The sequence below is a fragment of the Schistocerca serialis genome, chromosome 1, assembly GCF_023864345.2.
Source record: "Schistocerca serialis cubense isolate TAMUIC-IGC-003099 chromosome 1, iqSchSeri2.2, whole genome shotgun sequence".
Lineage (NCBI taxonomy): Eukaryota > Metazoa > Arthropoda > Insecta > Orthoptera > Acrididae > Schistocerca > Schistocerca serialis.
Genome location: NC_064638.1, coordinates 568,810,788 through 568,832,491, shown reverse-complemented (window position 1 = coordinate 568,832,491; position 21,704 = coordinate 568,810,788). Strand labels below are relative to the sequence as shown.

The 21,704-nt window shown below is 37.4% G+C and overlaps 1 protein-coding gene across 1 annotated transcript in view; it reads left to right on the top strand.

Annotated features, from left to right (window-relative positions):
- Nucleotides 1–8,793, top strand: part of LOC126476162 (cytochrome P450 3A8-like) — a 261,945-nt gene extending 253,152 nt beyond the window's left edge. Inside the window, exons 8-14 of the mRNA XM_050103523.1 lie at nt 1,029–1,153; nt 1,254–1,379; nt 3,146–3,277; nt 3,433–3,521; nt 3,625–3,762; nt 7,012–7,180; nt 7,388–8,793. Of these exons, the coding sequence (XP_049959480.1) occupies nt 1,029–1,153; nt 1,254–1,379; nt 3,146–3,277; nt 3,433–3,521; nt 3,625–3,762; nt 7,012–7,180; nt 7,388–7,468 (860 nt within the window). The 3' untranslated portion in view covers nt 7,469–8,793. The remainder of the gene's footprint in view (nt 1–1,028; nt 1,154–1,253; nt 1,380–3,145; nt 3,278–3,432; nt 3,522–3,624; nt 3,763–7,011; nt 7,181–7,387) is intronic.
- Nucleotides 8,794–21,704: the final 12,911 nt, after the last annotated feature.

Genomic DNA, 21,704 nt, shown 5'->3' with positions numbered 1-21,704 from the left:
TTGAAGAAAGCGTATAAGTAGAATACCTGTGATTTGTTTGAAGTAATGCAGTACTTTTTCTAAAGGCAGCGTAACTTTTTGAAATCAGGTCATACTTTTTGAAGAACACAGTACGTATGACAGGATTAAATATCTTGCCTACAATATTTGTTCATGACTTCACATTATCTCGTACATTTTAAAGAGTAGTCTTCTGAAAAGTGTAGTTGTAGGGGCTTATCATATAAATATATGTACCACCCTTCACCAACAAACCAATCTTGGTTGGTGGGTAGTAATTTATCATTGCCATTACATTATTTTTCTTTGTCTACATGTTGTAAAATATATATCCTGTGATCTCCTTGAAGATGTTTCAGAAAATGCTGACTTGCCATATTATTCCAAGAAGCATCACATAATTTCAGGCTGGAAAAAGGTTATCATGGTAGAGGGATTGGCTGATTGTGGAGATATGCCTGTTTATATTCACAGGTGTTTTTTCCATGGAATTATCATGGACTTGATGCTCATAAGACAGCTGGTGAATATGATGCATTTTCATATTGATTGTCTCAAAATGGCATGAAGCACAGCTCACACTTAGAAATGTTGACGTACTTCCTTGAATATGACACATCATCACAGCTTCTGAAATTAAGTTTTTCTTAGCTGATCTGAGTGAAGCACTATAGCTATCATTTCAGATTGTTTTAGTACACTTACCATACATCATAGGACAACAACATACAAGTTTTATGTAAACCTCTCTATTGCACCATACTCTTGTGAGCGGTATGCAGTCACTAATAGGGGATAACTTCTAAACAACTCTGAATGCATCTTATTTCGGTGTACTTTGCCACACAGTCATGAAAACCTATATTCTCTGTTGTATGCAAGTAAGTTTATTTTTAATTAAATGGAAAACTAAAGTATCATCAATGAATGAGATTTAATGTTAGGACAACAACTGAGCACTCATGGGAGACTGAAATGCATTTTAACCATTCCCAGGTAGTACTGTAAAACTGTTATTTATTTTTCAGTTGTTCTTCCTGCATTTTACTCTCAAGACTGTTTCGTCCTGCGAAATAGTGCTGCCAGGTATCTCATTCCTTTAATCCATAACACTGTTAAGGAAAAAATCAGTGCAGAGAAGTCAACAGATGAGGTAAGAAAATGTTGGTGTGTTTTTATACTTCTTCCTAGTAGGAACTCTATTGTAGAAATGTGTATAAAATTGTATTGAGGAACATGCATTGAACTTACAGAAGAGAGTTCCTGATCTGGTGGATTTACTATTGGAAACAGTTTCTGAACAGAAGCAGACAACAAAAGATGAAGGCAAAGAGGTAGAAAGTGCTGCTGCTGTGAATGAAGAAGCGATTGTAGCTCAGGTAAGATATTGAGAAAGATGGAAAATTTAATTTCACTTTCATTAGCAGTGTCTGATATCTTGAAGTACTAAGAATGTAGTCCAAATCATAATACAACTGGAGATTAAAAACAATAAGCCAGTAATTCTGCATGCCACACTTAAATAGCATGTTCCATTTTATCATTGATAGAAAATTTCCGTAAGTATCTGCGACCACATAAGAACTGTTTAAGCAGAAGGTAGATACTGACTAATATTCATCAGAAGAATCTCGTGGAACTGTGGTTCACCCTTCATAAAATGGCAGTTAATCATTATTATTACTAAGTCTGGGCCATTAGCAAGTTCAATACATAGAATAAAGAAAGAATATTCAGGGAAGAGGTGCATGAATTTTCATAGACTTATTTTGTCAGCTTGAGAATGTTACATAAATGCTGTACAAATTAAATTGGAAGACACCATTAGAAAGATATAATACATGAGGAAAAAAAAAAAAACACTCTTACATATTTTGAGAATGATTATTCCAAGGCTAAGCAAAGACAGATTACATCTTCGAAATTGCATCATGTATAATAAGTATGAAACCAAAATTAAGGAAATTTTTGCTTATAGAAGAACTTAAAGAAATCTTATGAATATGTGTTAAATAATCTGTATGAACATCTGAATTTTTCAAATCAATTGGCAAAATTTGTTCCTCAGTTGATCACAGTGGGCTGAATGCACAATAGTGAAACCATTTTCCAGCAGCAATTTTTTCTTTTAATCACAATAAAAATAGTTGATGAATTGTAGATACATTAATTTCAACATATGTTCAAGGAACAATCAATATAGTGGATTTTCCAATGCAATTTGCAAAATAAGATGAAAATCGTTCTGTCAGCTAGAAAGTGAAGGCAAGCTTACAGTTCCAAGTGATATTAGATCCATAAACTTCCTAAAAAAGGTTAAAATTATGTCATGTATTTATTGTGCTTCTCTTTTTATGTAAGGGTCCAGGGCCACATTATTTCCTTATAAGAAGTCATTTTCCTGCATCAGCTGTTCTGTTAATTTTAAATAGATTATTATTAACAATTATCAGCAATTAGTTAATTTTGCTCATCTGGGCATTATCAAGCTGCAACATGTTATGATCCACACAGCAGTGTGGAGAAAAACCAATGTGTGGTGCCATCGCTAATAAGAGGGCAGCACAAGTGCACAGCTATCATAGATGCGAAGCCCATGTGTAAAATAAGGAAATACAATGCCATGAGTAAGTCCTGTCATTGAACCAGCATTTAAAATACATGAATATATGTTAGCACAAGTGCTGAAGTGGATGAACACATGTTGTTGTCATATCTTAAATTCAAATAGCAGCTATTTTATTTTAAGACATTGACTACACCATAAATGTTTCCAGCCTCAACTGTCTATGTGCAAAATGTTGTCATTTACAAAATATTGCAGGATTGTGGATGCAAATAAACAGAAAATAAGTTATACTAACATAGTTTACTGTAATATTCATGCTGGTACAGTGACAAATTGTGCGTTAAGGATGACCCAATCATGATGCTGATGTAAGTGGTCTTTAAATCCTTACTTTGCTACAAAATGTTCCGTTTCCTGTGTAGCAGTTTAGTAAAAAATAAATTAATTAAAAAATGTATTTATTGTCTTTGCTGGACTATCTACCAATAGTGATATCATTCCTTAAATATTTTAAGCATACATTTATTATTTATCTCTGCAAATGCAATGTTGTTATTTAGATTCTATATTTTTCAGTCACTAGCTGTTCTTCTGAATACAGCACAGGCAACAAAGTCTACAATTGCACTGTCTGTTGCCACATTAGCTTCCAAACCAGAGATTCAGGATAAACTGCATTCTGAACTTAACAAGCAGTTACAGACATCTGTAAGTACAAACTGTATATTTAACTGAGAGTACTGCACTTATTTGGCCACAAGACAATTTTCCAAGTGTATATAAAAATTTGTTCCCTTGTAGATGTAAGATATGTTTACTGGTGGAAGATAGCAGCAATTTAATGACTTTTTCTCATTCCACAGACGGAGATATCCTTTGAGACAGTGCAGAATGCACAATATCTCGACATGTTCCTGAATGAGATGCTTCGTTTGTATCCATCTGAATACAGGTACTTAGGGAACAAGGATTCTATTTATGGATTTTATTTATGGATTTTATTTACAGTAATAATAAACAGGAATAGTTTGATTTCATTTTGGAAATTGTTGCAGGATTGAGCATGAATGCCTGGAAAACACTGAGTTTGAGAATCTGAAGATTGAGAAGGGAACCATAGTATCTATTCCAGTGTATGCTCTTCATCACTTGGAGGACTACTATCCAGAGCCACATACTTTCAACCCAGACAGGTGAAATACTCTGCACAGTATTAAAACTTATCATAAATCTGTCTTTCAAAGGGGTGAGATAGAGAAAGTGAGATAAGGGTGGGAGGGCATTTGAGAGAAGTTGATGATTATTTGTAATTCTGTATTATTTACATCAAGCAATCATGAATTCAAGCATCAAGTCATCTTTATCTGTATCAGCAACTTTATCATGAAGACGGGCTCCATTTTGCATTGTTGTAAAGAGTGTGACATAGGAAGTCAAAATAAAGGTACAGAGAAATGTATGAAGAAACCCTTAGAAGCATCAAATACATAAAGCACAAAAAGCAATAAATGAAAGTAAAAAATTAGCATAGTGGATTGGTAACAATAATGAAAAACAAACATGAAAAATTACTGGAAATTTTAAAATTAATTTAGATGTATAGAAAAGAAATTCTGAAAATAATGATTGAAGAAGTGGAAAAAAAATTTGGGAATATGAAATGAAAGGAAGGAGAATGGGTGCACACAACAGAAATGAACTTTTGCATGTTATTTTAGAAAGGAAAGAGTGCCATTCGCTTCTTCATTTATTGTTTATCACTTGACTCTCTTTCTTGATACACTGTAGTGAGCTGTGATTACAGAATTTTGACAGTATAATCAACATAGTTGAAAATGTCAAAGGTAAATGATGGGAAATCAAACAAAGTAATACTAGCAGAACAATTACCCAGCAAAGTCGACTCAGTTATTCCTAAACTGCCTTATCATAAAGTTCCAATTATCACCATTCTGTGAATTATATCTAACAAGTGATAGACATTCAATACAAATATGCAACATAGTAATGTCATATGTAACTGGAATTACAAAATGTAAGGATATTTAATGTTGCATAATCTCCTCAGGTTACATTGTCAGGGTGCTCATCGGGTACAGTCACAGTGCTATCGTTATTATGATGTTTATGCGATGTGATATCCTGGTGATTGACAAGGTCACATACACTTGTTTTATCCTGCCACTTGCTTGCAGCTGATTGATGTTCCACACGTAGTTTGACAATCTACATCTATTGCAGCCTCACAAAGAAAAGTGAAGTTCACACAGATAACAGTAACGGAAATGACCATCCTTAGTATAGTGTGAATGTAGCAAAACCAAGAGTCTGTTGTTTGTCACTCACAAACACCTGATTGATTTTCAGCAGCTGGTTTGACATTGTACATCTGCTACAGCCTCACAAAGAAAAGTGAAGTGCCATATAAACAACAGTAAACGAAATGTTCCTCCTTGATCTAGTATGAACGTAGCAAACCAAGTGTCTGTACAGACCTCAGCTGTGACATGGTCATGACATATGTCATGACATAATAACTTCTGCACAATGACATTGTAGCACTGAATTCCAGGGAGAGTGCTGATGGTTTCTGGGTGGCTTAGCAGAATGATGCAGTCTGGTGTAGAGTTAGCTGAGGCTGCTGTAGATGGGACGCCATAGGTGACCAGTACAAGTGGCCTGGAGCAGAGCTGTGACTGCAGCTGGCTGCTGTGGGGTGCACATGGCTAAAGTATACCATGATGAAGGGGTATTCATGGGCTCTTGATAACCACATGACTCGCAGATGGAAGATAGACCATGATAGCAGCACCATCATTGTTGCTGCATGTGCTGCCTATGGATGATGTTAGCAGTCCCTAGTGGTTGTGTTGCATGCTGTCACTGAGTCTATAAACAGAATGTTTACTATCAGCACCAAATGCAAACATGCGATGTATTGGTGAAACACATAACTGTCTCTGAAGGTTGAGCATTTGTAGGAGAAGGAGCAGCAACCCAGGGGATGCAGACATTGAGCCACAATCAGGAGTAGCTAAGGATGCATGGTCTCTGCTGTGCCTATTTTCCATTATTTCCTCTGTAGATTATGCAGCCATTGTAAGAGAGGCCCCCACCAGGAAGGAAGCAGGTAATGCGAGGGTGGCTACAGTGAAAGAAGAGGTGCCGGGTTGTTGTCATGGAAGGCCAAAGGCAGCAGGAGAGTCAAGGGCACAGATTGCAACAGAACTCCGATGAGGAAGCCTTGGAAGAAGCTGTTGGTGGCTGGCTGGGAATGGTGGCTGGGTCAGAGCAGCACAGAGGGACCTGTGGAAGGTGCAGTGTATGCCAAAAGAAAAAAAACAACACATGAGAAGTGAGGCAAAGGCAATGAGAGGAGGTGCAAATGCATGTGATGTGGTAGCCAGGGGACACAGGAAAGGAACTGAGCGCCCTGGCACCCTGTGTATGTGAGATGCAACAATGGAACTCACAGAGGTGTGTGTGGGCATGCAGGAGCACCTGGTGACACCTGGAGGTGCACAGAGATGAGCCACAGGGCCAGCCAAAGCGGCAGCGAAGACAGGGCTGACAGGAACAGCACTGACGATGACAAGACTGGCTGTGCACAGACTTTCTTCTGTAACATCCCACAGTTCATCAACTGTTCTATACACAGACTTTCAACTACAACATTCCCCAATTCATCGCCTGTTCTATCAGCATTGTCATTCCCTTCTCCTTCTCATCATCAACAAATTTAGTGATGTTTGCAGTAACTGTCATTGCTGCCGGTGTTGATATTTCTGTGATCATTTTCTATGCTTCCACCGGCCGGGGTGGCCGAGCGGTTCTAGGCGCTGCAGTTTGGAACCGCGCGACCGCTATGGTCACAGGTTCGAATCCTGCCTCGGGCATGGATGTGTGTGATGTCCTTAGGTTAGTTAGGTTTAAGTAGTTCTAAGTTCTAGCGGACTGATGACCTTAGAAGTTAAGTCCCATAGTGATCAGAGCCATTTTTTCTATGCTTCCACTGTGATGTAACAACACACACCACTTTGAAATGGAAGTGTGTGTACCTTATCACTTTAACAACTTAGTTACTGCTACAGCCAGATCAACAGTTGGCTTTCTTGAGCAGTAGTTTCAATTGGTCATTGTTTTCCTTTGATGCTGGAAAGGACTATATTGAGATGTACGATAAATTATGTTTTCAGTACTTGATTTGTCAATATTACCCTTTGGGCCACTTACATTTTTAATGACAATGTTTCAGATTGTAATTTCTGGATACAGAACTGTACCAAGACACATTGGCCAATTAATTAAGTTTGTTTATTCTTCAGAATTGTTTCCGCTCTCCATCATGCTGTAAAACCTAACTAAAAATACCATATTATGCCACATTAGATTATGGACATACAGTTCATTTGGAGGCTCCTATAGATTATTTTTATGTTTAGGTTTTCTCCAGCCATTGCTGAAAAGCGTCACCCATACACATACCTACCATTTGGTCTGGCTGGTTCCAATACGGCTAATGTCAGTGTTCAGTATGGTGTCCTTGTAGCTAAGTTGGCAGTTGCAACACTGATCAAGAACTTCAAGTTTGTGCCAGCTGAGGAGACTCAGGTATGAACTATATCACTCACTCATAGGCAGCTAAATATTAAACATCATTTATTATTGTTACAATTTGCAAAGTTCACAAGTGATGTCTTATTTATTGGTGGGAGGCAGTAAAAATTACTAAAAGTTAGTAACTGGAACAGCCACATTAAAACATGAGCCCTTCCTGTTTGCCTGCTGATTCCCATGCTTCTGGTAATATATTTTCAGATACCACCACCTTTGGAGGAGGGGATCACTGGAGTCATGAAGCCAAAACCAGTGAAAATTAGTGTGGAGCTTCGCAAATAAGCACACATATGAGATCACAAGGCTGAATGGAACACAGTGTATTTTTGACAGCAACTAAATTAAATTTTGTATGTCATTGAGCCATTAATGTTAACACTGATATTTGTGTTTACACATTTCTAGTTTAATTTTATTTTTACTACCACTTTTGTATTATCACATATAAGACTTTTCAAGACTCAGTTTACAGTTTTGATAAAAGGGGAGAAATATTTCAAGACTTCTTCAATACAATATAATTGTTGGTTTGACTTCTTAAGAAGTGCCTAAATTACTGTATATTGGTAGAGGAAGACATTCCACATTGCAGAGCAGCAATTAATATTATGTGCAGGCCAATTAAAAGGAAAGACAGGTGCATAAGAATATTTTCAACTTCATATGGTAAATTGAAATTGTGGCTAGGTTAGAAACCTCTTAATATGCTAAAAGTATGTGTATCTATATAAATTATGCTTAACAATCGACAGAAGTATGTAACTGCTTAAGCATTCTTTCACATGGGAGCAACAAGGAATGCATTTCAAATGTATCTAAGTAGCTTAATACATTTTCATTAAACCCCATGAACTACCAATAACATTTGAGTTGCTGAATTTGTTTGTTCTGCAAAATGGCTGAATGTGACCCTGTAGGGTATAGTTTTCCTGTAGCAAATTCTCATAATAGATATGAGACACTTACACAAATTAAAACACAGAAAATTCTACATTTTTGTTGATGTAGTTGTGACATTCTTCAGTTAAACATACTGATAGTCATGTAATTTGAGATATTTTCAAATGCTTCTTAATGGCAGCTATTGAGACATACACCAGTAAAAGACTGCATATCAAAAACAGTGTCATTACTGGTCATGTATGCCTTTGTATCAGCATAAATAAATGATAGAACCAATGATAAGTGTAATAAAATGAGACTGAATGCTATGGTGCTGAATTTATGAGAACAGGTATTTTTTTAACATCTATATAGTAATTTTTAAAGAAAATAAATTTCTTGCTGTTATTACTTAACAGGACATCTAGCCAAGACTAGAAACAAGCAACAGCATGTAAAAATCAAATTCCTTGTAAAACAAAGCCTGTATGTCACAGTGTGATGTTGGTATTCCAAATTTGGTTTCGCGAGGATACAAACCAGTGAATAATTATGAAAAAGTATTGTTAATGGTATTTATAAACATAATTCAAGTATGTATTTGATTGCTGCACTGTAAACATCATTTCTTTAAGGAGTACATGTAATTTATGATAAATTTTTGTCATTAATTTTGTGGAAATCTGTCTTCTTACTTCTGAATAAAAAATTTCTTTCACACAAAACTATTTTTCAATCATATTCAATGCAAAAATATTATTTTCAGTACAACTGCAACAACCATTCCTCAACTACTGAACAATAAAGAGCTTTCTCTGGAGATCACCAGTATTCAGAATTTTTGTATCATTTTTGTACCTGCCTGCAGTAGATAGTACAAGCCATAAATGAAAGGCTGTTGGATCATAGTACTTGAACCAGTTGTTAACTATGGTATAGCATAGCATCTCTGATTACTAATCGAAATGTTCCGAGTCAAGTGTTTGAACCCAGCCACTGACTAAATTGTGAATGAAAATCATCATCAGTGGCAGATGAAGACATGGGCACCTTCATTCTGCCAACAGCCTCATCAAAGAGGGTGAAGAAGTGGCTAGAACTTCAAGGCAACTGTTTGCCCTTGGGGTAGGGAACAACCCCTAAAAGGCAGGAGGATCAGCAATAAATATCAATGGCATGAGGATGCTGAAGGCAATGGAAACTACTGCAGTAAGTGGCCTGTAGTTGAAAAAATGTATTGGTGTTACCTCCATTGGAAAAAGATTATGAATTAGCTCCCATTTTGTATCCCAGGAAGGGGTGTCCAAGGATGAAGTAACCATGAGAAAAAGATTGAATAACCAACAAAAGTTTAATATTTTACAAATTGGGGCATAATGCTATAATGAATAATACAGTAGGCAGCTTATTTGCAGAGGAATGGACATCTCTAAAACGAGGAATCACAGAAGTGTAGGTACAAGAAAGGTAGCTATGGAAAAACCTTGGGAAACATAAGTAACTCAATTGACAAGAGGAGAAAGTACAAAAATGTTCTGGGAAAGGCAGGAATTCAGCAGTATAAGTGACTAAGGAAAAAAATTAACTGGAAGTGACTACAGGAAAAATGCGGAGAAATAGTCATGGGAAGAATTGGTCCAGTCTACAGTGTTGATGGCCAATAACCCTATTTTTCAGTGCAGATGCACACAATGCTCAGTCTCGTATTGGAATCAGGAACTGTGAACAAGGGGTTCATGAGTATGTGACACTAAGTCAGTAGTGTGTAACAACGGGCTGTGAATTTGGGTCAGATGGGAAGCATGCTTGGGTGACCAAGGCGGTTAACATAACCACTCTTGTTACATGGAAGATCTGTCTTCGATTCTCGATTTTCACCCTTTACCAGTAATTCATTTCAGTGACCAAATGCACGTAATGTCATTAAAACCTTTGAACAAAATATAGAGTAGATAGCAGATAGGTGGAAAAGAATACATTGAAGGCCTCTATGAGTTGGAGGACTTGTCTGATGACGTAATGGAAGAAGGCATGTGGAAGTCCCAGGCGGTTGAGTGACTGAGTCTGAGTTTAACACAGTTTTTTTAAGACTTGTGATTAAATAAAGCAAAAGAGATAGATAACATTCCTTCAGAATTTCCAAAATCATTGGGGGAAGTGCCAACCAAACAACTATTCAGATAGGTGTGGAGAATCTTTGAGACTGGAAACTTGCCATCAGACTTTCAGAGAAATGTTATCTATGCAATCCTGAAAATACCATGGGCAGATAAATGTGAGAACTACTGGACAAGTTGATGATGAATAATATAGAGAAGGAAACTGACGATCAGTTTGAGATTATAATTGGTTTGGAAAGGTAAAGACAACAGAGAGACAGTTCTGATGTTTCACTTGATGATGGAAACAAGACTTAGGGTGAATCAAGATACATTCATAGAATTTGTTGACATAGAAAAGACATCTGGCAATGTAAAATGATATAAGATGTTTGAAATTCTGAGGAAAATAAGAGTAAAGTATAGGGAAAGTTAGGTACCATAGAATACCGAAGAACCAAGAAGGAACAAAAGAAAGGAAGGTGAAGAAGAAAGAGATGCATCTAAAGTGTCTAAGACGAGGATGGGATTAAAATTCAGTGTGAAAGGATATCAGTGATAAAATTCACTGTTTACATTGCTATTCTCAGTGAAAGTGGAGAAAAGTTACTTGATCTATTGAATGGAATGAATAACCTATACATCAAAAAAGCAGTGATGAAAATAAAAGAAAGGTTTAAGAGTAGGGTTAAAATTCAGTGTGAAAGCATACCAATGATGAAATTCACTATCTACATCTCTGTTCTCAGTGAAAGTGAACAAGAATTGCATGATATGTTCAATGGAATGCTGCCTCTGCTCAGAAGTGCTCAGCAAATTGAAACAATACCTGTACAATTTGTATAGCCCATCACTTACTCAAAGTGAGTGTCAATGTGCAGTAATTTGTGCAAGTCTACCTAGATTAAGCAACATAGAAGGAAAAGGAAAAAAAATCAGGAAGATTAGCATTTAAGATCCAGTTGATAAGATCAATGGACATGGATCCAAGTTGAGATTGGGGAGTGAGGGAAAAGGAGTCAGCCACGTCCTTTCAAAGGAAACCTCCGGTAATCTCTAGTGATTTAAGAAAATGGTGGAAGACCTTAACCTAGTTGACTGGATGGGGGTCTGAACTGCCATCTTTCTGAATGCAAGTCCATTGTTGTACCACTGTGGTCAACTGCATTATCTCTCTCTCTCCTCTCTCTCTCTCTCTCTCTCTCTCTGTCTCTGTCTCTGTCTCTGTCTCTCTCTCTCACTCACTCTCTGTCTCTATAAAGCAATATTGAAAGTTGAAGTAATGTGAGCATTTAAGTTGGTTATTCACATATTTTAAGTACAGTTTTGTTATTATATTAATAGCTTTATATGTTAATTTCCAGTCAGATTGCATAATCAAAATAAAATATACACATTATTTAATCATTGTTAGTGGCAGCGACAACAATTTAAGTGCAAATTCTACAATGTAGGAAAAGACAGATTACTATTTACCATAAGGAAGACATGTTAAGTTGCAGACAGGCACAGTTAAAAAGACACACAAAGCTTTAAGCCACAGCCTTCACCAGTAAAAGAGAGAGACACATCATTAATACAAACAAGCAAGCACACCTGATGAACACGACTGCCAACTCCAGCATCTCGGGCTGGAATGAAACTGTCAGGTGGGATGCAAACAGCAATCTTGATGGCTTAGGGAAGGGGAAGGGATAGTAGTGTATGGGTGGGGAGAAAGATGAATGCTGTCTGGTGGAGTGTGCAGGGACTAAGATACCAACAGGCATAGCATTGGGAGGTTATGGGCCAGGGAAGGGGGAAAAAAGGAATGGAGTAGGGAAAAGCATTGGCAGAGGGCTGCAAATAAACAGGGTGGGAGATGATAATGGGGAGGAAATAATAGGATGGAGGGAGTGGAAACTGTTGGGTGGAGGGTGTGGGGACAGTGTGCTACTGTAGATTGAGGTCAGGATAATTACGGGAGTGGAGAATGTGTTGTAAGGATAATGGTTCAAATGGCTCTGAGCATTGTAAGGATAACTCCCATTTGCGTAGTTCAGAAATGCAGGTAGTGGAGGGAAGAATCCAGATGGCTTTGGTAATGAAGCAGCCATTGAAATCAAGTGTGTGATGTTCAGCTGCATGTTGTGCCACGAGGTGGTCTAATTTGCTCTTGGCCACAGTTTGGCAGTGGCCACTCATCCTCACTCCCAACCAGCTGTCCACCAGGATATATTGCCTCATTTTAGAGGTATCAGTTGAGTCACGACATGATGAAGCTAGTTTATATAAATTGTCATTGAGCTGTGGCTAATACTATGTAGTCACACCTGCATTGTACTTTGGAGTGTACACTTACCAAATACTGCTTTATGATTACTGACTTACTACAAAATCTCCCACCTTGACTCCCACCACCACAGCTATTGCTGCTCTGCCAAACAATGAACGCTAAACTGTGGTATTCATGTTAAATTTTGTAACCTGAAGTCATAGTATATAGGAGTGAAAGGAAAAAGAAACCAGACACTTTATGAGGAATTTTTATTCTCTAAATATGTCATCATGAAGTGTATGGGTCATATAATCTTGGACTATCTGAGGATTCTTGAGCTGTTTGTGACGTGGACTGCATCATGTCTGTTTGTTTAATACCTAGGACAATTGCTTAACTATGAAAGTGGGTTCACATAATTAGGGTATGGTCTAGAATTGTGCTGGAAAGAACAATTACCACCTACTTGTACTTCCTGGAATTGCTAAGATTCGTGCAGATACCATTTGAGAAACTTGTTGAAACCATGAATCAGGAGTATATGCGTCTTTTTTGAGCTGCACACCCTCATGACACTAAATTTCAGGTTATAACAAAGAAATGGACCTTCCCATATGACCATCTGGACTCAGTGGAGGAACTTTGTGAAACCAGGTTACCTGATATCTGCTTTTTCTAGTATACTTGGAGGATATGTCATAATGGATGCAGAATATGAACTTGTGGTGCATGTCTGGCAGGAGTTTAATATCTCTTGGCATAGGGGAATATGCAATACTTTATATAAACACTGACGTATACTCACTTGTAGATATTGTTGTGCAAGTTTGGGATGTATGCAGTGAAACATACACATTTGATCCTGCCTTCTACTACATCATGCCATAGCTTTTGTGAGATGCCTTTCTCAAATACATCAGTGTTGAATAGAACTCTTAACCAATGGTTACAAGCCAGGCTGCTACTTACTGCTTACAAGATTAGCAGGTGACTTTGCCAATTTTTCCATAGATGCAAAGGCAAATAACCATGGAGTGGATGAACTGTTTAATCAAACATCTGCTGATTAAAGTTACAACATGTACCTGGATGTTATCAATTTATACTGGTACACCATGCAACAGTTTCTTCCTCTTACAGCTTTTCAGCAGCTTTCTGGTGCTGAATTTGGCAAATTAGGTGATTTCTCAACCATCATCATCATCATCATCATCTTGATGAAATTAGGTGATTTCTCAACCATGGTGTTTGATATTGATGTATAATATGTTTTGTAGGTAGGTGTGATGTATCCTAATAGTTTACATGACACGCACAATGGTTTGCCACTATGTCCATAGCATCAAGTACCGTGAAACAGTTCTCACCCAAAGCTGTTGACAATGCTGGAGGGGGAAACAAGATACATACTACATTATAGAAAACTTCATAAATGTCTCAAGTTTGGGATGGAACTCAGCAGAGTCACTTATGTTATTGCATTCAATCAGCATACCTGATTGAAGATATATATTGATTTAAGAAAATGAGAAAGAGGGCTTCCAAGGGGCAAGGGCAGCTGGGGATGGAACAGGTGGGGACAGGGGCGGGGGGAGTGTTACATGATGAATGTAACTGTTTAGACATTGAGAGTGTTAAAATTTGCAGAAAAAAAACTACTTTTAAGAAAATTAAACAAGACAGGAGTTGAACTCAGAGCTTTTGGCTCCAGTGTTAGGAAGTTGTCACTGTTAATTGTGTTAAAATTTCTGAAAATTCTATGTGGCAAGAGGTGAACCAAAACACTCCCAGTTCCAGTGCCAAGGACAATTGTACTACTGTAGTGTAATTACGGTGCGACCTGAGATTGTACCAAAGACTGCAATTCTCCACTACTCTCAGTACCTGGTGCTTGGAGAGATACCTACTAAGGCTAAAAAGTTCTTGAACTTTAAGAATTTCTACACAAGGGTTGAGTACATTTCATTATATATGCTGACTGTGAATGCCTTCTCATTCCTGTAGCAGGCTATGAGGAAAACCCTACTGTCTTGTATTCAGCTCTCACAGAATAGCACATACCGTTTGTGGCAGCATACTAAATTACGTGTTATAAATGACAAGCACAGTGATTCACCAGTATGTCCAGATAACCAAATTCTATGACATGGTTCCATCCCAAGCTGATGATGCAGTTGGGGAACAAAATAAATGATGTTGAAAATTACAGAAACCTCCAGCAATGTCTCAGTTTGGGTTTGAAACTGTTAGAGCAATCCAAGTTTCTGAATTCAGGCAGAGTTCCTGGTTGAAGGAATTCATAGAAGTAAAAAACTCATAAAATATCATCCATGTTCTGTGGTTTGGACAAGGATTTTTACAAATAAATGAATAACTTAACTTTTGAACTGCAGATATACGCAACAAAAAGAAAATGAGCTTAAAACCAAAAAGGCCTTCATAAAAAAATATTATATTGTTTAAATATTAATTATTTATTAGAAACAAATTCTGTATGTATCACATTCAGCCCAACTGGAGAACTAGAATTCAAGTCTATAGGATCATACACATATGGAACTACATATTTGTCTATTAATTCATCCTTATGTGTCACTTTTTGTTCTGTTAAATATTTTATGACATTTTCAAAATTTGTTTTAGCAAGTAGTCACCATAGGATCAGAATCTGTATAGCTAACTATATTGCACTGTAGAAATTGCTCAAGTTGATAGCACTTAAAATCTTTAAATACACACGGTACGCAGACTTTGATGGTGTTAAGTTTAGTGTGGCACCTCAGTATAAGTTGGCGATGGAATGACTGTTGCTGAATATGTCGATTTCTTGAAGACACAGGTCACACTCTGTTGTAGTCATCAGACCCTCTATGGACTATAATTAGTCATGCAGACAATCCCACTCAGTCTCAGTGGACTGCACCATCATACAACCTCAAACATTTTCAGATTCTATTGTTACATCACAGTGTACCAGCTGCTATGTCTATACGAATTCACTTCAACCCTTTAGAAGTCAAATAATGTCATAGTGAACAACATTCTGAAATGAACTATCTACATGGGTGAACTGCTGGGTATTATATACACTTGTACAATCCCTGCCCTGGCTGTGGCAGCAGGTATGGAATGCAACTGTTTAGACACTAAGGGTGGCAAAATGAATTTTAAGAAACTTACACATGATGGAGACGAAACCCAGAATCTCCTGCTAGTACAAGTAGCTGTATATGAAAGTGAATTAACCCTAATGGCACAGATACAGACAGCCACTAAATGGTCCCAGCTGCATCTTAGATCCTCTACTTGTAATGTGGTAATGGGTGAATCTCTTGATTGCCTATTACTGAAAGAAACTGAAAAATGTCTTTCACTACTTTTGAAGATAAGATCAGGGTTAGCAATGAGCAATGACCCATACACTTCATAATGACATATTTAGAGAATAAAAATTCCTCATAAAGTGTCTAGTTTTTTTTCCTTTCACTCCTGCACAAGATTACCCTATTTCTGAACATATTTTTAATCAGAAGGTTGTTGGTTTGATCTTGTCATGTTTAATTTTCTTAAATTTCACTCAATTTAGGTGAAATTTCACAATGAAAATAACTATATGCACTAGAGTACAACCCCAATTTCAAATCCAACTGATTGCCTGACAGCTCTTTAGCTGTAAGGCTTGGGTTTGACTCCCATCATGCATAATATTTCTTAACATATTCTTATATTTAGTGTAGTTACAGCAATTTTATTCAGTGGTTGTTTTTCCAAACATGCAATATTGTAAAAGAAGAGTGATATTCATTAGCTATGAGTGGGAATAATTGGGGGAAAAATCTACTATATAAAAGATACATACATTTATCTGAAATATGCAGACTCCTATAGTGAATTTAGAACATCACATATTGTGTGAAAGCTGATGTCCACATTCTGTAAAAAATTTATGATTATAGTGAAAGTGTACACATAGTGGAATATACATTTAAAAATCTGGTGTATCAAGTTATGAAATTGAGAAACCAATCTGTCAAAGATGCAGCTGGCAACCATGTGTTCAGAGTTTATGTGAGAAGTTAATGGCAAAAGTGATTGAAATTGCATGATGTGAATATCATCCATCAGAAGAATCTATATCCAGATATTACATCACCTGTTGTGATTGATACGTGATACTGTACACAAGTGCAACATACAGGACACTGAAATTGAATTTAGTCTTACGTAAAGCAGTTTATGTACCCAATCATACATAAGTCTTCAAAATAAATGAAAAAATATAAACCATGTATGTGTTTTGCTCTTTATCTATAAAGTCCCTTACAAGGTAATAGAAACATTTATTCTGCAGCATATCATCATGGATGAAATACCTTCTCCACTAACAGCTTATTGTAAATGATTGGTCGTGTGATATTACTAAGTAAAAGGTGAATAGAAATAATAACTTCTTACCCAGTAATGTTGTTGTTGTTGTGGTCTTCAGTCCTGAGACTGGTTTGATGCAGCTCTCCATGCTACTCTATCCTGTGCAAGCTTTTTCATCTCCCAGTACCTACTGCAACCTACATCCTTCTGAATCTGCTTAGTGTATTCATCTCTTGGACTCCCTCTACGATTTTTACCCTCCACGCTGCCCTACAATACTAAATTGGTGATCCCTTGATGCCTCAACACATGTCCTACCAACCGATCCCTTCTTCTAGTCAAGTTGCGCCACAAACTTTTCTCCCCAATCCTACATTAGTTATGTGATCCACCCATCTAATCTTCAGCATTCTTCTGTAGCACCACATTTCGAAAGCTTCTATTCTCTTCTTGTCCAAACTATTTATCGTCTACGTGTTCCAATATTTCTATGGAATCCAAACTGATCTTCCCCGAGGTCAGCTTCTACTAGTTTTTCCATTTGTCTGTAAAGAATCCATGTTAGTATTTTGCAGCCATGACTTATTAAACTGATAGTTCGGTAATTTTCACATTTGCCGACACCTGCTTTCTTTGCGATTGGAATTATTATATTCTTCTTGAAGTCTGAGGGTATTTCGCCTGTTTCACACATCTTGTTCACCAGATGGTAGAGTTTTGTCAGGACTGGCTCTCCCGAGGCTGTCAGTAGTTCTAATGGAATGTTGTCTACTCCCGGGGCCTTGTTACAACTCAGGTCTTTCAGTGCTCTGTCAAACTCTTCACATCTCCCATTTCACCTTCATTTACATCCTCTTCCATTTCCATAATATTGTCCTCAAGTACATCGCCCTTGTATAGACCCTCAATATACTCCTTCCACCTTTCTACTTTCCCTTCTTTGCTTAAAACTAGGTTTCCATCTGAGCTTTCGATATTCATACAAGTGGTTCTCTTTTCTCTGAAGGTCTCTTTAATTTTCCTGTAGGCTGTATCTATCTTACACCTAGTGAGATAAGCCTCTACATCCTTACATTTGTCCTCTAGCCATGCCTGCTTAGCCATTTTGCACTTCCTGTCAATCTCATTTTTGAGACGTTTGTATTCCTTTTTGCCTGCTTCATTTACTGCATTTTTATATTTTCTCCTTTCATCAATTAAATTCAGTATTTCTTCTGTCACCCAAGGATTTCTACTAGCCCTCGTCTTTTTACCTATTTGATCCTCTGCTGCCTTCACTACTTCATACCTCAAAGCTACCCATTCTCCTTCTACTGTATTTATTTCCCCATTCCTGTCAATTGTTCCCTTATGCTTTCCCTGAAACTCTGTACAACCTCTGGTTTAGTCAGTTTATCCAGGTCCCATCTCCTTAAATTCTCACCTTTTTGCACTTTCTTCACTTTTAATCTACAGGTCATAACCAATAGATTGTGGTCCGAATCCACATCTGCCCCTGGAAATGTCTTAAAATTTAAAACCTGGTTCCTAAATCTCTGTCTTACCATTATATAATCTATCTGAAATCTGTCAGTATCTCCAGGCTTCTTCCATGTATACAACCTTTTTTCATGATTCTTGGACCAAGTATTAGCTATGAGTAAGTTATGCTCTGTGCAAAATTCTACCAGACGGCTTCCTCTTTCATTTCTTACCCCCAATCCATATTCACCTACTACGTTTCCTTCTCTCCCTTTTCCTACTGCCGAATTCCAGTCACCCATGACTATTAAATTTTCATCTCCCTTCACAATCTGAATAATTTCTTTTATTTCATCATTCATTTCTTCAATTTCTTCGTCATCTGCAGAGCTAGTTGGCATATAAACTTGTACTACTGTAGTAGGCATGGGCTTCGTATCTATCTTGGCCACAATGATGCGTTCACTATGCTGTTTGTAGTAGCTTATCTGCATTCCTATTTTCCTATTCATTATTAAACCTACTCCTGCTATTTGATTTTGTGTTTATAACCCTGTAGTCACCTGACTAGAAGTCTTGTTCCTCCTTCCACTGAACTTCACTAATTCCCACTATATCTAACTTTAACCTATCCATTTCCCTTTTTAAATTTTCTAACCTACCTGCCAGATTAAGGGATCTGACATTCCACGCTCCGATCCGTAGAATGCCAGTTTTATTTAACCTGATAACGACATCCTCCTGAGTAGTCCCCGCCCGGAGATCCGAATGGGGGACTATTTTACCTCCGGAATATTTTACCCAAGAGGGCACCATCATCAATTAACCATACAGTAAAGCTGCATGCCCTCGGGAAAAATTACGGCTGTAGTTTCCCCTTGCTTTCAGCCGTTTGCAGTACCAGCACAGCAAGGCCGTTTTGGTTAGTGTGACAAGGCCAGATCAGTCAGTCATCCAGACTGTTGCCCTTGCAACTACTGAAAAGGCTACTGCCCCTCTTCAGGAACCACACATTTGTCTGGCCTCTCAACAGATACCCTCCGTTGTGGTTGCACCTACGGTACGGCTATCTGTATCGCTGAGGCACGCAAGCCTCCCCACCAACAGCAAGGTCCATGGTTCATGTGGTTGGAAGGAGGGGGGGGGGGAAAGGGGGGGGGAGGCACCCAGTAATATACACTAAGTATTTGTTGATCCTTCAGATTGTGGTCAGGTGACTGTTACTATGACATTAGTACTCCATCCAGAATGTCTCCATTTTGAGAGTGTTTTCTCAAAAACACTATTCCAACCCAAATATCATCTACCAAAGGATATGCAGACAGGAACTGATTTTAAATAAGTTATACACAACTGCAACCAGTCACTTTTTCCGATAATAATGCTTTATTACATGAACCAGTTTTCGAACCTTTTCAGGTGCATCTTCAGATGGTTTCGGAAGGATTCAGGAAGTTACACCAATACTGGTAGTAGCATAATGCTGGGTGCTGGTTCTATAGCAGAAAGGTGGGTCACACTTAATATAATGTATCACCATGACTATAGCTTATCTGTCGATATGGATGTAAATTTAGTTTTTACTTACTGCGGCAGTATAGACAGCTTTTTTCGTATCTGTCTGCCTCCATTTTGACATCCAGAACACTTTCACAAAAACTATATTAGTTTACACTTTGGCAGTGACACTTTACCAGCATCCAGCATGCGCTTTACAACTGTTGCTTGTAACAAAGATCTTGACAGAAAGATATGGCATAAGCCTACTTTGTACAGAGATGTAATTTGTAGTTCTTTACATGTGTTAAAGTCAATATAAGGGCAAGTATTTTAATCAGAATGGCGATAACATGAGAGCACAAGAAAAAATAAATAAATTACTACAAGAACAAATTTCAGGTGATCTGATATCTTATTTCTACTTGTATATTACAGGCAGTTTTTTTTCTTTCTTTTTTTTTAATTTAGTAGCAATTATCATGTTTGCCATTAACATGAATCTCAAGGAATCAATAATACAGAGTTATTGTATCTGCAGTGAGGTGCAGCTGTCTGTATGACTAGGACCTTTATATTTAAATTAATAACAAATCTTCAGATGAACTGTTGGCTTATTTCTGTTATTATGTTAACATGATCTGGGGTATAACAAGAGCAGATTCTGTTTATTTTAGCTAAAGGTATATGTATAAGAGTTACAATGATTGTAATGGATTAAACCTGTTTGTATGGCTGTACATTTAATATTTAAAAAATCATGAAAAAAAATTCTTTAACTGTTGACTTATTTTTATTCTAACATTAGAGTGATCTGGGATATTGGTAAAGGCAGCTTCTGTTTGTTCCAGCTGGAATTAATATGTATGAAGTACTGATTTATGTTAGCAATGGAGGGCTTTAACATTTAGAGATATGGTACATGTCTTATTCTGTGGTAGTATATTACATTGACACCAGTGTGGTTAGGATGTAAGGAGAGGGAGGGGGTGGGTCATTGGGTGGGGAGGGGGGGCGGGGGGGGGGGGGGTTGGGGAGCTGGTGTAGGGTTCGTTGGGTGGTTACTTGTTTTGAACTAGTAGATCTTCGAAGTTCTGAAGGAAAAATTTGTTTCTCAGTTCAGTTTGATCATTAAGTAGGTAGTCAGGTGCTGTATTTCTGTAGATAAATATTTCAGTTTCTTCAAGAAGGTCAAGTATTGTGCCTTTGTTGGCAAAATGTAGTATTTGGAGATTCTGTTCTATGTTGTTTGCAGAACAATTGTGTTGGGCAAGATGTGAGGCAAAGGTTGTTAAGACGGAGTGCATCTATGTGTTCTTTAAATCTTGTTGTGAAGCTTCTACCATTTTGTCCAATGTAGAAGCTTGGACATGTGTTGCAATTGAGCTTGTACACACCTGACTTTTGATATTGTTGTATATTGGTTTTGGTGCTGTGTATGATTTTATTTTGTATTTTGTTGTTGGTGAAGAAACTTATTTTTATGTTGTATGTCTTGAAGAGGTTGGCAATTTGGTGAGAAATCTTCCCTAGGAAAGGCAGGCAAACAAATGTGGTTTTCTTGTTTGTGGGTGGTTGTTTAGCAGTTGGTTGATTTAGTTTTGCTGTATGGATTAGTTTATCTATTATTGCAGGGTTGTACCCATTGGTGGAGGCAATTGATTTAATAATTTCTGTTTCTTTTTGTCTTTCACGTGTGTCCATTGGGATTTTAAGCATGCGATTAACCATTGTTCTGAAGAATGCTTTTTTATGTTGGTCTGGATGGCAAGAGGATTTGTGTATGGAACATTGGTGGTTGTTGGCTTTCTGAAAATTTGAAATTTATGCTTCTGATTTTTATTTGAGATTGTTAAATCAAGATAGTTAATGCCTTCTGGTGTTTCATGTTCTACTGTGAATTGGATTTTATTGTGTATTTTATTAAGTTCTTTGGCTAGATTATCTATTTCTT